At 39.9% G+C, this 16,618-nt stretch overlaps 1 protein-coding gene across 1 annotated transcript in view; it reads left to right on the top strand.

The window, feature by feature from the left end:
• The window catches only part of EYA1 (EYA transcriptional coactivator and phosphatase 1), a 146,441-nt gene that overhangs the window by 70,590 nt on the left and 59,233 nt on the right, over positions 1 to 16,618 (top strand). The window contains exons 5-8 of the mRNA XM_059468836.1: positions 4,626 to 4,706; positions 6,616 to 6,685; positions 7,090 to 7,235; positions 11,287 to 11,424. Of these exons, the coding sequence (XP_059324819.1) occupies positions 4,626 to 4,706; positions 6,616 to 6,685; positions 7,090 to 7,235; positions 11,287 to 11,424 (435 nt within the window). The remainder of the gene's footprint in view (positions 1 to 4,625; positions 4,707 to 6,615; positions 6,686 to 7,089; positions 7,236 to 11,286; positions 11,425 to 16,618) is intronic.

Here is a 16,618-nt window from a genome sequence, read left to right as displayed (position 1 = left end):
ATTCAATCTTAAAACTGTAAGATTAGAACCTATTTAATGTCAGGCATGTTTGCAATATTTCTATTCTGATTTAATGTATATGGTATAGCTGTTAACAAAAATTAGTTCAGTAGAGCAAGATTTATATGTATTTAATGTAATAAAAGCAATTTTTAAAAGATATTTTAAAACCTTACCTTTTGCATGCTTGAAGGTGCAAATCTTTATGAGGTATTCCTACAACTTCTGTGCTAGGAGTAGCCAAATATTAGGTCTCAAAATCCATATTTAAAACAGCCAACATCTCATTCTCATAACAGTCTTTACTGATATATATACCAGGAACTGCATGACAAGCTGTGAACTCAGAAAGTTGTTACTTGGCCAATGAACCACATGAACTTGTGGGTTCTGGTCTGGAGTTCTCTCTCTCAATAGAGTTCAGAAACTGCCATGTCAGTCATTTTTTGACCACCTTTTGCTATACAGCTGACAAAACAGGGCACATTGCACTTGCAGTCCCTGAGTTCTTTTAGAAGAAAAATCTTAACAATCTATATAAGATTAGATCAGCGGTTGTGGCATCTCTGAATTTTTTTTCTTTTTTTCTTCAAGCTAGCATTTGTGCTATTATCTGCTACTCCTATTGTTTCTACTGTTCCATGTGTTTTCTTACACTGTTTCTTTTTAAGGATTTTTAGAATCTCACAAATTACTAGAAGCAAAAGTAAGGGGGAAAAATCTCTTTGTTGACATAATTTCTTAAGCTCCTCCATATATAAAGCAAATCAAAATCACTGGTTGTAAATAAACAGACTTTTTGCAGCAGGTTAAGAAGACATTAGTCTGCTTCTTGGACTTCTTATTGATAATCTCATACATGAGTGATTTGGATGGCACTAAAACTTAGTAGTACATTGCTAAATCAGGGTCTGTCTCTAGAATTCAAGTCTGATGATTCTGCGTCTCTGTAAAGGTCAGTTTTGATAAAGGAACAGCAGGAAGGGGAACTTTTCTTGTGTCACTTTTCACAGTTTTTACCACAAGTGAGCATGGTGTTGGCTGGTCCTGGCAAGCTTGCCATGTGTGTTGTCTAGATGTGGCAACATTCCCACTCATGTCCCAGTGTCATCTTGTGAAAGCTTAGGACACGTTGCAGAAATGTTAATTGCCATGGAAAATGTGAAGAGCTGAACTCCAGAGCACCCGTAAGCAGCATGTGGCAGGGCCAGATCTGTGCCCAGCCAAAGCCTGGCTTCCTTGGACAGCTCCATATGTCTCTCATCATAGACATGGATGACTCGTGCTGCTGGGATAGACTGTGAGCCTTGTATTCTTAGGCAATCCCTTTGCAGTTCTCTTTCCCTGTGATTCTGGGGGGAAAGATGCTCCATGGCAGTTGAGTTTTGTCTTGGACAAAGAGACCTTCATTTGCAGTAAGAGTACATGTAAATATTTCCAACAGGTAAACCCATGGCTATTCTTCTCAATTTATTTGTATACAAAGATTTCATCCTCTTAAAGGTGCTTAGGCTGATAGAAGGAATTATGCAGCAATTTTCAGGCATTTTAGAGTGCTTGGAAAATGGAGAGTTTTTCAGTACCTATTCATCTTTATTAAATTCCCAGCTATCTTTGCCGCAAAGGTTCATTAAGGTTGTGGTTGTTTCTAAAGACAGCATTCTAGGGCATATTTATTATCACCCAAGTAATGGGTATCCTGATCCAGGTATCCAGGATAGTGGGAACATCCTTTCTTATATCCTGGGATTTTTATATATTCAGGAGACAAAACAGCTGAGAGAGAAGACAAAGTTTTTATGAAAAATTGGTGAGCACCTTAGTCAGCAACTAGAATTCCTTCCCATGAAGATGACAGTGCATTGTATTTAATATTTTTTCCATATCTTTAAAATAATGTGTAGTAAACAGCATTCAGTTTTAAACTATGTTGCACAGTATTGCTCATTACTTATAGAAACAGAAATTAGATTTTGATTATGTTTGTTGGAAAACAGTATCTTGAACAAGTATCCAAATAGGTGCTCAAAGGTTCATCCAACCTATCCTTGAACATTTCAAGTGATGGGGCAGCCACAGCTCCTCTGGGCAACCTGTTCCTGTACCTCACTGCCCTTAGAGTAAAGAATTTCTTTCTGGTATCTAGTATAAACCTACTATCTTTCCCTTTGAATCCATTCTCCCTTTTCCTGACACTACATGTTCTTGTAAAAGGTCCTTCTCCATTCTTCTTGTGGTCTCCCTTCATGTACTGGAAAGCCACAATTTGATCACCCCAAAACCTTTTCTAGGCTCAACAGTCCCAAATGTCCTAGCCTTTCCTTGCAGGGGAGGTGCTCCACCCTTCCAGTCATCTTGGTGTCCTTCCTCTGGACTTGTTCCAACAGGTCCATGTCCTTCCTGTGCTGGATGCAGCTCTCCCAGTAGTGTCTCAGGGAGCAGAGCAGGGGGCAGAATCCCCTCCCTTGCCCTGCTGGCCACGCTGCTTTTGATGCAGCCCAGGATGCAGCTGGGCTTTCTGGGCTGGAAATGGACATTTCCAGCTCTCACCTAACTTCCCATCCTCCAGAAATCCCAAGTCCTTTTCAGAAGGGCTGCTTTTTATTTAGAAAACCTGACACTATACTTCTCTATACTGTGTGAGGCAGTTCAGCGTAGCCCTCGGACTACTAATTTGGAGTGATCCAAAAAATGAAGAATATGGAATGTTGTTTCTGCAACGGAGAAGAGTTTGGAGAAAGCACATATTGAAAATTTCCACCCCGGTACTCCAGGTTAGGTGGATCTGTCTTATCTTCCTCTGTTTTCCCCCACCACAGATGCCAGCTATAGAGGCAAGCATCTTTCATTGTTATTCCCAAAGTACAATTGCATTATGGAAATTAGGCTCAGAAGACTTGCAAATTCTGGGGAAACTTGTAGTAGTCTATGAGAGAAGTATGAATCTGGTTGTAAAATGTAGCTGTGATAAACTTTTAAGAAAAGGCAGAAGATAATGTAGATCCTATAATTTTTTATATCTAGGTTGACAAACTGTAGAACATGTTGTAAAAGTGTTTCTTAGATACACACTCTGCAATAAATACCTCATTGTATCTCTGTTTTAGACTTTCATTATTTAGTCGTTAAATGGATGGTGAATAACTTACATTCTGTGTTTTTAAGAAATACCTTTGTAATAGAGTTATGGTTCAAATCATGAGTGCACTTTTGGAGTGAACCTCGTGGCCACTTTTTCTTACCACAGTAATTCCCCTTAGGGAGTCTCTTGGACTTCACTTGTTTCAAAAAAGCTGCTTTGCAGAAGTGCAGATAATGTTCCCAAGCTGTATAACTGCTCTCAAAAATGCCCAGCCTCTAGACACTGGGCCCTTTGCCCCAACCATTTCACATCATGAAACTTTCCTAAATGGACTGCATTGCTTGTTAATGCAGACACAGCAGAGTTTTGTGTGCAGCTAAGCATTGACCTCCCAAGTTAGCAGGCAGAAATCCTGCATCAGAGTCAAAAGAAAATACTGGACGATTAGTAAAATCTGGAGAGATTTGTTACAAATCCCATGGAGGAAGCTTGGTGAAGGAAATCAAACATGCAGAAATAAGAATGTGCACTGGCAATGAAAGGAAAGGTCTTCTGTGAAAAGAGGGACACATCTGTGCCTCACCCTTTTCAAAGTTGGTACCAAAGGTTTCTACTAGGGATGGTTGTAATTCCTGAACACAGATGTATATTCAAACTGTATAGGGAGTAGTTATTGGTGCCTATTTTGCATCCATGCTAAGTCAGCCCCATCCTTGCTCTTTGGATCAGGATACTGTCCTGATCTTAGCATTACAGACTTTGCATTGGACCGACAGTAAAGTAAATTGCTAATTTACTTGAGGTTTTACTTAAAGTCATTAATTGATTATTGATTATGAATCAGCATGAGCCAGGCAATAATCACGTGGTCTATTTCTTTTTAACTCTCAGACAGCTGTGTCATGTTGTGGGTGCAGAGGGATAAAATGTAAAAGCATTCTTTGAAGTATTTGGTGAGGACTGTGTCCTCTTTTTGTATTCAGGGTTGTTGAGAATAAAGTTGGTTTTCATTTTGAGAGGAGAAATCCACCACAAGAAAAGTGTTTTACTTCATCACAAATCCTTTATTTTCTTCTGAAAAAATATTTAATTGGAAGCAAGATTTGAACAGCCCTCAGCGAAAACCATTTAAAAATTATTTCCTCTTTTGTCTTATTCAATTTGCTGTCTTTCAAGCCTGTAAATGCTGTGTGACCTGATCTAAATGTGGATCCTTATTGTTGGGTCTGTAGGATTAAGAGGAATCAGGACAGGTGCAGAGAGTTGCATGGGGACTTCTGGTTTGTTACAGTGGCTTTTATTCCTTGGGGACAGGAATAACCCTCTTGATCATCTTATATTTTTGTGTAAATAAATCATAGCTGCCAGTATTTTGCACTGTTTGTGTAGACAAATACATAAAATGCAAAATATTGATAGCCATGATTTAGAACATTTTGGCAGAGTTTTGCTTTATTGAGTTTGTGTTTGTGGTGAGTGTGTGTGCATGCACCTGCAAGAATATTAGGAGCATATAGAATATCTTCTGTTTATATTTCTGTAGTTAAAACAGAACCAATGAACAGCAGTGAGATCGCTACTACTACTACCACAGACGGGTCTTTAGACAATTTCTCAGGATCAGGTAAGGAATAAACCCAAGTTTTAAGCTCAGCATTTTTTTCATTTATTATTTTCTTATCCCATGTGATCTAAACCTGCACACCTCTCTTAAAAAGCTTTTTGTACTTTCCATCTTTTACCAATTTCTGTACATTTTAGTCTAAGTCAACAGGAGTTTTCCCCAAGTGAGGAGCATCACAGTATCAGGCTTATTGATATCAGGCTTATTGTCTTTGGTGAGAGTCTCACTAGGGAGTTTTCTGGCCCAGAGTAGTTTTTTTTTGTTTTCTGTGAGTAAACATACATGCCTCTGTGATTATTATTCTAATTGAGGAGAGGTCTTCCTCATTTATTGTAATTTATTATTATCAAAGTATTTATTCTTTTGTCAGGCTTCTTTTCTTAGAGGAAGGCAAATATGCATCTTAGCTCCTGGCATACAAGATACAAACACTGTGAGAAGAATCTAAGATGTTTGCTCAGTTTTGCACACCTGTGGACTAACTGTGGTATTTCTAGCACATTGGTTTTATGGTGCAAATCGAATCAGAAAAGGATCTAATGTTATATTGTGGGATTACATTTCAGTAGTGGCAAAATTTGACATCTCACAACCAGTCAGACTCCTGGTAGCCAGCCTTTTCCTGGTCTTGTCACAGCCTCCATTTTCTGTAAAGGCTGATGAGTTTGAAAGCATCAAGCCTGAAAGCCCAAAGAAAGGCTTCTGAGGTATTTTAATTCTCTGAAAGAAGAATCACAGAATCACGGAATCACAGAAAAATACAGTATGTACCTAATTGTAGCTACATACATCTTGGTGATCTGAGTAAAGGTTGGAGATTAACACTTAGCATGCCTGCAGCCTCACAGGCCACAGAAAAGAAAAATTATCGGATGTAGAAGGTATAGAAAGAGACTCCCTGCTTCCCTCCCAGAGTGTAAAGATGATGGATTTTCCCTGTAGCTGGCCAGGAAGGGGGTAGCTGGTGAGGGGTAATTATGTGTGCCTTGTTTATTTCCAAGCACTTAGCCATAAGGCCTGTTGTTTCTCGGGCTGTCTGATCTTACAGTAGTCTCATAACCTGCTGCTGACCCTTTCCTGGCAAAGGCTCCCAGGCCCACCTTGGGACCTAGAGGAGAAGTGACACCCAGACAGTAACCAGAGATGGAAGGGCTCCCAAAAATATTGTCCTGAGCAGAGGAGGCCAGCAGAGCTGCCACGCTCTGAGCAGCACCCAGAGATGCTGACAGCAGCGAGCAGTGCTGGGGGAGGCTCCGTGTCTGCTGGGCTGCGCGGGGAGCGCTCGCGGTGCAGCCTCCTCCGCTTACCTGTTTCACTGACTGCATCTGCACCCTGGACATCCTTCTGCAATACTGATTTAAAGGGCTGAAAGCGTTTTAGACAGCAGATTAGGTGGGAAAAAAATAGAATTGTAATAAGGTAATACATAGTCGGTATTAGGAATTATTTTTTTTTTTAAAAAGAGGCGTGTGCTCTGAAGTGGGCCATGTGTTTCCAATCGAGGCACGCATAAAGCTCCTTCATAAAATGTTGGTCTTAAAAATTCTAAAAGTTAATAAAATGTTGCACTTGAGATATCAACAATCCTTTGAAAATATGAAGGGAAATGTTTCCATTAGGAAATAGGTTGTTTGCATTGAAAATGTTGCCTGTGTGCAACCAAAGAATAAACTGTGGCTCAGGAATTGTACAAAGGGGCAGTTTAGTATTTGAGATTTGCAATCAAGATTTTAATGTTAAGCATTCCTGTATAGTTCCTCATAAAATATTATTTTCTATCTAAGGTATCAATGATATTTGAATTTAATTAAGATCTTGTTAATACTCTGAAATTCTATTCGGAAAAATAATATTTATCTTTGGTGTGTGTATTTACACTTCTGTATGCTTTCTTTTCTCCTTGGTGCAGCAATTGGAAGCAGCGGTTTCAGCCCAAGACAAACACACCAGTTCTCCCCACCACAGATTTACCCTTCCAAGTATGATATCTTTTTAAAATAATAATAGTAGTAGTAATAATAATAACTGGAATAGGCAGATTTTAACCTCATTTAAAATAATAATTGAGTCCATCTGTTAAGCCATAATTTGAACTGCAGCAGCTTCTAGGGAATTTTTTTTAAAATGCTAAGAATGTATTTGAAAAATATTTGTAAAGTACGTATTTCACTTGTTCTTTTATTATTGATTTCTTATGGTTTCTTTATTATTATATTATTATTCTTATTTCTTTCTTATTTTGTCTCCTAAAGTTTCCATTGTCTAGCACAGCCTATGATTATGTGTTAATGAAGCAGCAGGATTATAATAAAGCTAAAAATAAGTACGTGCATGTCTGTCTAATGCAGTGTCTGTCCTATTTTCTGTCCCTTGTAATCAATAGCAGACCCTACCCACACATTCTCCCCACCCCGTCGTCACAAACGATGGCTGCCTATGGGCAGGCGCAGTTCCCAGCGGGAATGCAGCAAGCCACAGCCTATGCCACCTACCCCCAGCCTGGCCAGCCCTACGGAATCCCTTCCTATGGTAAGAAATCCCGGCCGTGCTCTTTTATTCCTCAGGTAAACGTTCTTTAGATCAAGCCTCTGTGACCCTTAGGTTAGTGCTTAGTGGGACAGCACTAGAGCGTTTCTTGTGGAAGACTGTTAGTTTTCTCACCTTGGAATGAGTGATGTTTAATTTATGTTTTAAAGAGCTAAAAAGGTACTCAAGAAAATAAACCCCATTTTGGGGTCAGGAGGAGAGGTTCATGATTAGCTTTCTGTTGGTGACATCAAAAACACAGCAGTGAAATGGGAAAAGAGATCTCAGGGTTTCCATGACACAGACCCAGCCCCTGGTGACTTGGTCAGGGCTCTGCTCCCCACCAGTGTGTGAGGTTACATCGGGATGTAAAAGTCTGAATTTCAGCTGGTACAGATTACTAGAACCCAGATGAATCTGTGAGGCTGTGCTGATTTTCAGCAGGCAAAAAAAAAAAAAAAAGATTCAAAAATGCCTCCATCAAAAAAAAAATCTCATTTTCCAATGTTTTAAAACTCCCTGGAGGTGAAAATTGAGGTAAATTGCCACTAAAGCTCTGTCTGCCTGATGAAGGAGATAGTACTAAGTAGCAAATATTTCCCAAAAAATTTAATTTAAAAACAAGCTGCCATGGGTGAGACCATTTTCCTGCCAGACTGTCTGCTGGCAGACCACATAGCAGTGCAGCAGCAAGGATGCATTATTAGAAAATAGGTCTAATATTCCTCTGGGGGAATATATTAAAAATATACAATCCACATGCTTTGAGCAGTATATTTTGTAAAAATGTGTTCAGATAATATAAGTTTTATACCGAAAGGACAGAACTTGCCATATAAGCTGTTCACTTTAAAAGTATTAAAAGTTTTAAGTGCAAAACTGGTGAATCTTGAAGTCTGCGAGCTGAAAATCCACTGGATCTCAAGTATATCCTATGGCAGATTATGGTGGACAGTAGGCAAAAGAAATACATTATTTTCTCCCTTACTTTAAAATAGGTTTCTTATTATAAATTGGATGTTTTAGCTTCAGTTCGAATGAGCACATTTTAAACTTACACTGTGAGATGAGAAGTCTTGGACACACACAGACACACAGACACACACAAGAGCTCCTGTTGCTGATGAGAGTTTGTCTGCTAATTCCATCTGGATCAGGGGGGATGATAACAAACAGCTCGTTTCCCCACCCTGCTTTTGTTGACCTGCTTCTCCTGTGGACACCTCGTATTCATACTTGGCTGACTGCTATGTTTGGGCAGCCCAAACTGTGACTTTTTTGTTTTTTTGCTTGGTTCCTCTGGATTAAATCCTGACTTCACTGAAGTCAGCTCTAAAATTCCCACTGACTTCAGCCAGGCCTTGATTTCACTACTTGAGTTTAGCTGTCTCACTGTCGTCGGAGCTGTAATTGAGAGTTGCTTTACTTGGCAACTGCTTGTGGGGGTTAACATGCCTGCCTGCTCTTTTGTTTTGGTTTGGTTTTTTGCCTAGTCCATCCCCCATGCTAGGACTTCAGATAAATTTGCAATGTTTTACATTGCAGAGCTTACTTTTGACCACTGAAATCCTCAGCTCCTGAGCCAAGAGAATTTTTATGTGCTTTGTTCTTTTCGGACTTGTGCCTTGTGGCTGGTGCTAAGGTGCTCCTGCTGATGTCCTTTATAGAAGTAATATTTAAAAGCAAATAACTATTAAGAAGTTTTAGGACTTAACATATATTTTTTGCTTATTTAAGGCATGCCATATAATCTGTGCTCCCAAATGAAATTGGGGAGCATTAGGACACTCATTTGCAACAGGCAAGAGCTGAAGCCTTGCTTAGAACCAGAATTCTACTCTTTGATCTGCAGTTTAGACCCCATGTACCCTCTGTCTTGCCTTTCATCCAGGCAGAAATCTTACAGCAGTATAAAGGGAGAAGACTTATGCCTATGAGAAAGAAAAAACTGAGTTGAGGCCTCTTTCTTTTTGTTTCTTTACTCTGGGTCTACTGGAAGAAAGAGTATTTGTGCGTTCCTGTATCAGCCTGCCTCGGGTTTTCTTTCTAGAGCAGAGTTTGGGAAGGTGCTCAGCTGTACCTCTAGCCTCTTCATTTTTCCAGTTCCCCACCTCCACAGCCATGCAGCCATGCAGGCAGGAAGGGGGGTGGAGGGGAATGCCATTGACAGCTGCTGCCCTGGGGCTCCTGGCTCTGCTTCATCTGCAAAGCCCCTGAGGAGGCTGGAGAATTTCCTGAAGCTCTTTCCTCCTGCCTGCTCCAGCACCAGCATCTAGCACAGGCTTTGCTTCCCAACTTCTTTACCTTCCAAATCCTGGCAGTCCTTGTGTCACTGTCCCTTCCCACTTCCTTGAGTACATTAGACTTGGGAGAAGGGAGCATCAAGGTTTGATGAGTGAAGGCTTTGGGGATGAGAGCAAGTGTAAGTCCCACGAGATGAAAGGCTCTTCATAGCATGGAGGTTTGCAAAAGGGCATGTCAGTGCCAAGTTGTCTTCACTCAAGTGGCATCCTCCTACTGCTGCTTTTGAACATCTCCTGCTCCGTCTGAGATGGAGTGTTGGATCAGGCTGCTAAGGGAAATTTAGACTAGAAATTTAATGCTTGATTTAGTTAAACTTTCTCTAAGCCATATTTAATCAGCATTTCAGAAGTCCTTAAACAGATAACAAATAGGGATTGTTGATACCAAGCCATCCACAGCAGGAGCTTCCCCTTGGAAATGAGGTGTCGAGATTCGTCATTCGAACTGCTTAATTGTAACATGAAACAGAAGAATCAAGTAAGCATCAGGGAAAAACAAGCAAACAGGTTTAGCTCAGCAGTTAGAAGGTCTGGCAGAAGGAATTGAGGTTAATTAATGACAACAGTTGAAAAATAATTACTTAGATGGCAGAAAATTTGCTGCCATTTGTATATAGGGAGGTATTGAAGTTTTGCCAATGCATTAGTTTCTGAGCCCACTCCTACCTTGAAACCTTGTTGAATATTGTCTAAAGAAAAATCCAACCAGGAAATGAACTTAGATTAACAGTAATTTTCAAATGAATGTTACTAATTCACACTTAGTAAATCCAGTTCAAATACTGTTGGTTTCTGAACAATGAGTTATCACAGAATGCCACAGTGAAACCTAAGAATATTGTATCACTTTTCTATTACTTTGGCTATAATTATTTTTAAATGGTAGTTCATGTTGGGACAAACTTATAATTAAAACTAAGAGACAGAGACTGAACTGTGTGCATTTCCTCAGTATTTTGCCTGCTGATATTTGCTTGCTCATTGCCTTACAAATTGAGGGAAGAATCACTGAAACTGGGCAGCAAGTCATTCACTGATCAGACTTTGGATTATTTTATAACTAAATGTGGAAGTGAGAGAGTAATGTGGTGTGTAATGGATTTCTCCACCAGTGCAGATTAATGACTCTGCTATGTTTTTCCCAGTTCAGGAGATTGCTTCAGGAATAGTTCCTGTCTCTTAGGTGCTTATTTGTTAAAGAATTGAATTAACATTTAATTACCTTTGAAAAATCATCATTGTACTTAATACTAGTAGAGAAAAATGCTAGTTTTCTTTATCCACTTCTAATTCTTAAAAAAACCATTCTTGGAGCTGTGTGATTTTCATGTAGGAATAATATCCAATGCAATTTTCATTTATGTCATTAATGGGTAGATGGCAGGAGAGCTTGGCTATGCTATGCTTCATTAAATTCATATGAAGTTGCTAATCTACCTCTGTGTAATGTCATGAATATATGGAAAAGTTTGCCTCTGGCAGGAGAGGAAAAAAGGAATAATGCAACTTCCTGTTCATGTATAAATTTCTTTTGCAGTTATTGGAAACACAGTTTTGAATTTAACCTTTCCGTGGTGAACTTCAGTTTTCAGTGTGCTCTTAGACTGCCATTACCTTATTAATTTGTGCATGCTCTCAATATTTGTTCTCTCAGGCAATAGTAGGTATATGTTAAAATGGCTGTTAATTAAGTGATTTTCCATCCCTGTTTGAATATGAACAAATAGATTTGCTGTCACTAACTGATTTAGGTGCATTGTGGGCAGGCATCAAGACAGAAGGTGGATTGGCACAGTCACAGTCACCTGGACAAACAGGATTTCTCAGCTATGGTGCCAGCTTTAGCACACCTCAACCTGGACAGGCTCCCTATAGCTACCAGATGCAAGGTCTGTATAAACAGATATTACCATTAATTAGCTGTAGTTAATGCTGTGGTGGGGTTTTTTCCTCCTTATTTTGTTATATTCCTAGAATAAAAATGAATGTTTGCTTGAGCTCTTAGCTCTGATTTTATTGCAGTTGTTGATGAAATGATGATTGCCTTTGCTGAGAGAGCAACAGGCCAGCTCTCAGCAGTTTAGAAGACCCCTTGCTTCATTAAATTTTAAATAGCAAAATATTCTAGCGTTGTTACAGTAAAAAAATGTTTGTCTGAATAGCAACAGTTTAGCAAATAGTGACTGAGACAAAGCTAGTCCTGTAAAACGTGACAGGATTATGAATTTAGGAAGTGCCAAATATAATTTGACACCTGAGCGTGTTTGAGGAGGGAGAAGAAGATAAAAATACCTACTGCAGCTGTGGAGGTAGCTAAGTAATGATTGAAGTCTGTTTCTTTGAAGTCTATTTAAAAGCTGTAAGTCTTTGTATGTGCAGGCTATTATTATCAATTATATTTTGTAGCTGTACTTGCCTGTTTAGTTTACTTAATGTCTTTTCACTTTGTTCCCCCAATTCCTTTTCTCTCTTCTGTATTGAGAAGTCACTGGTTGTGCCTGGTTTGGGATTGTTCCCATTTAACAGATATTTTAAAAAATCTTTGTTTACCAGAAATAGTGATTTTGGGATGTCTGCTGCAGGCCTTTTCACCCCTGAATTTGGCAGTAGATATCAGGTGTGTTGTGATTTTGGAGTTGTTGAAATAAGTCATCAATCACAGAAATTGACCAAATTTTTTTATAAGCTTTGCACTTTTGTATATTACCAAGCTCAGTCTAAACTGTGTGCCACCAAGTAAACACTCCATGAAATGTCTTGACGCAGAAGTGCTTTCAGAGACTAAGTGAATACAATTTTGCTTTTGTTCCACAGCTGTAAGGATACATTGATCCTGTACTTTGCTCAGGCTCAAGAGAGGTGTTTTTTGTTGTATTTTTTTAAATCTTCTTTTGAACTGCGTGTTGAGTAGCTCCATAGGGCAGAAGTGACCATCTGACATCTCAAATATTGCTGATTTATAGTGTGCTCTGACAGGGAAGAGGGACAGGACCAGAGTAGCACATGGATTTTCATCTACATGCTGAATAGTGATGGTCTTCTCCTCATCAGAGTTAATATAATCAAACAAGGTTACTGGTTTGCTTTCTGCAGGCAGCTACACAAAAGAATTCAAACAAACACACCTCCACACCCATCTCCACACATCCACCTTCCCCCCTCCAAAAATCCTACCTCTCTGTAGGGGAAAACTCAAAATGTTTGCCAGCAGCAGCTAATATGAACTTCTGAATCAACATTTCAGCTTTTAAGGAACTGATAATTCACAGTTGCTAGAAAATGGTGTGATTGAAAAATCATGTCTGGGCTGCCTATAATTTCTATTGCAGTAGTGCCTTCATGCCACAGTCATATACTGGGATCCTGTTGTGTTAACTTCTACAGGCAAATAAAAATATAGTCCATTGAAGTTGGAGGCTAAAATTAAACATACAGACTAGAAGAGCCTAATGAAACAATAAAGGTGACACTGCTTATGTATAATATACAGTTGGCACCCCATACTGGTTATCTAACAGCTCTAAAGGTGTTTTTTGAAAGATTTCAAGCAGAGGGATGTCAATAAAAAGGGATTTTAGGGAGGGCAGGGAAATAGTTTTGCAGATGTCTATGGGAAACTCATTCAACAGAGGGAGGGAAGAGGGAGCAGCAAAGGATAATGTAGAGAGTGCTTGGAAAATTTTAAGTGAAAGCTGTAAGTAATGTGAATGCTGGCATTAGTAGTGCAGAGCTTGGACTCTGTCAATATACTGCAGAGTCTGCCATAAAGGGCATTGCTTTTTTTTTTTCTTTGCTATATGCAAAATTTGTATAAGATCAGAATTTTCAAGCTCAGTAAAGGATGACAGTTGCCAAGAGATGGAACGGTAACATCTTGGAAAGCATTTCCCTGTATGCTTTGAGAAGCAAGGATCTTAAAATATTCTGCAAAAAGAAATATGTTAAAGATGACCCAGTTGGGAGGCTCTAATAGGAAAAGGATCAGAAGCATTGATTTAATGATGGAATTGTCTGCAGGGCTTGGGGGGAGGGAGGTCTTACTCTGGCTTGTGCTCTAGCTATGCTGTGCTTGGACTGAGAGCTGCCCACCTGTGGAAGTCAATGGATCACTGACAGTCTGGCTTGGGCAGAAGAGCCACAGGTCAGACTTGGAGCATCCCTGTGGTGTGTATGTCCTTTCTGTTGTGCTCATAAATAGCACAATGTGTGGGTGAGGGAAGGACTGGTTTTCTACAGAAACCTTAGAGACCATGAGATTGGAAATAAGGGGAATATTTCAAATGAAAGGACTGGAGGAGTTGTTAGTTGCTAAGTAGAAAAGAATCACATTTCTGAACAAGTCTTTCTTGCAGTTAAATGTTTGACAATATATGTCTGTACTACATGTGAGAATATATGTCTTAGTGATATTTTCATTAAGTAAACTTGTGTATTTGAAACAACTCTAAATTGACTTAATTCTTCCTTTTGATTGAACAGCTGTTGAAAGTAAACAGGAACATTTGTTTCCTGATTTAATTTCAGAAGGAGAACCTATTCATAATTTCAACTATTATTTAAGGACAAAATTGATTCTCATGACAGAAGACGGGGTTATTGCCGCTGCTGTTCAGTTGTTTGTGCAGAAACCTCCAGAGAGGAAAATGAGTTTATTCTCCCTTTTCCCTCTAGCAGTATATGGGCAGGCTGCAGCCCCAGCCTTGTCATAGCCTGCAATAGCTGTTCTTCATCTCCTGCGTGCAGCTGCTGAGCTGCTAAATGGAGATAATGGATCCCACAACCTACTCCGCAGCCGAGCGTTACATGACAGCGGCTCGGGGCCCTGCTGGCATTCCTGCCTGCGGCAAAGGGGATTTCCTAGCGGCCTTGCAGTTGTCCTGCTCGTGTTCCCTGACTGGGGTTACCTCGTGCTCCAAAGCTTTGGAGTTAATTCTGGTTCCTCTCCCTGGGATGGATGTCTGCCTGCAATGCAGAGACGCTGCCTCGCGGTGCGTGTGCAGCCAATTAAACCCAGTGCTTTTCCTGACCCTGCTAAAATTACAGCGTCATTAGTCACCCAACAATAGTGGGGGGAGAGGCTGCCAGCTTTTGAAAATTGTAAGGAGAATTGCTGCCTGTGACTTCTTGCTAAGTTTATTCTGGTAATTGGATTTTTGTTTGTCACAAATTTATAATCTCATTAACAGAGTGCATAGGGGAGAAGGTGACAAGAGGATTCAGGCAGTTCTGTGACCCATCTCCCCACTCCCCTCTCCCCCCCCCCCCCCTTACTTTATTTAACGAGTGTGTTCCTTAAGCTGTTTTTCATATAAGTTGCTTCATAGATGTTGAAAGACCACTTACATGACTAATGGCTGTGGGAATGGGCCCTTGTTCCTATATTGGCAGATTTATAAGGATTGCACAGTGAGGATAAATGGAGTGGAGAAAAGCTGGGGGAAACAGCAAGCAAAGAACTCCATTTGCAAATGTCTTATTTGGGTCTCCTTTGATTGTGATAAAAAGCATGGCTTGTACCTTCCACCGAGTACCCTACCACTGGAAGGGTGCTAGACCTGTGATGAGCACTGGCATTGTTTTAGTTACCGAGGCTGTGATGATAGAGCATAACTATCCCATTGGTTTGGGAATTCAACTGTAAAAAAGTAAACGTTAAGGTATTTGGTTATTATTATACAGTATAAAAATATTGTGCTGGATGGCTAAGCAGTTACTAGGACAACAAGGGGGAGTTTGCCAAGGATTTTTAAACACTGTAAGCAAACGGAAGAAACCTTGAGCTTAAATAGCCCATCTGGCCGTCGAAGGCTTTCCCAAGAGAGCTGCACTAAACTTCTGCCTCATACATTGTACCCTGATGATAGACATAGCCCATGGCAAGGAGACTGAGCTAGGAAGGCAAATGGGCTTCTGTCCCAATACACGGGGGAGGACCTTATCCCGTGCCTGCGGCGGCACAGGGCGCGCCCCGCACCTGGAGCGCGCCCTACTCCCAGCAGGGTCCGGCCGCCTTCCGATGCTGACTGGGATTCCCAGCTTTAATGTGGGTCAGAGCTCTTTGCAAAATAGACCTTTGACCTGCAATTTACAGCTTTTATCACATTTTAAAGCTATGTAGCCAGCCAGCTTAGGGCAGTAAATCTTGCACATTTTGTAGTGATTCTTATTTTTGTGTTTGTTCGGCTGAGGCAGGGTAGCGGCTCTATGCCATGTTATGGCTGAATATTTAAAAAACAATTTGCAAAATCAGGAGTATTTTAAAAACAACTTCAGGCCTGTAGTTCTGGGTGGCCCACAGAGCTGTTTCTGAGAAACCTGCTTCACGTTTGTTACGGTCTAGGAGACCCTTACCCCTCCTCCATAGAAGCCAGTGCTGACCATGAGATGAAAGAGAGATCTGCATGTTACTGTGTGTGTGTCTTTGTCTGAGAGGGAGAGATGCTGGCTGGCATGTAATTACTTTTCTCATTTGCTCTTGCAAATTATTTTCCAAACTTTCTGAGGAAAGACAATATATTCCTCAAACAAAGTCTGGGTTTTTTTCTACTTATGACTATGAGAGGCCTTTTATATCTTTTTAGTGGCTCAAACTGTGCGCCTTTAAAACCTGGGTTTGAATGTATTACTGCATCTGCAAAAAAACCTTTAGAAATAAGAAGAGACACAGTGATTTATGTTTTTCCAGCCAGAGCACTATTAGAAATAAAATATTATTTCAAATTGCAATTTAAAATATTTTTCAGATGTATTTTGGCTTTCGTGTTTGTCACAATAAAAAAAAAACATCTGTTTTCCAATTTTAAATTAAATTTAAAACAACATGTTTTTCTCATTAGTACTGTTTATCTGTACTATCTGCTAAACTTGGATGTCAACTCCTCTGCTGAAGTAATCTGATTTTTGTTCACAGGATTAGTAGCATCTATCAACAATTAGAGATTTTGCACTAGTGGAAGATAGAAGATAAATGTTTATAGTTATTTCATACATTAAGTTTAAGCTTCATCCTTTACTCCCATTGCTGTTGAACTTCTCATCTACTTCTTTGAGACTTAACTTGAATGTGGTTTTAGTAACTTTTGC

This window comes from Ammospiza nelsoni, chromosome 1 (assembly GCF_027579445.1).
Source record: "Ammospiza nelsoni isolate bAmmNel1 chromosome 1, bAmmNel1.pri, whole genome shotgun sequence".
Lineage (NCBI taxonomy): Eukaryota > Metazoa > Chordata > Aves > Passeriformes > Passerellidae > Ammospiza > Ammospiza nelsoni.
Note: the sequence above shows the minus strand (reverse complement) of the source record. Positions and strands in the feature narration are given on the sequence as shown.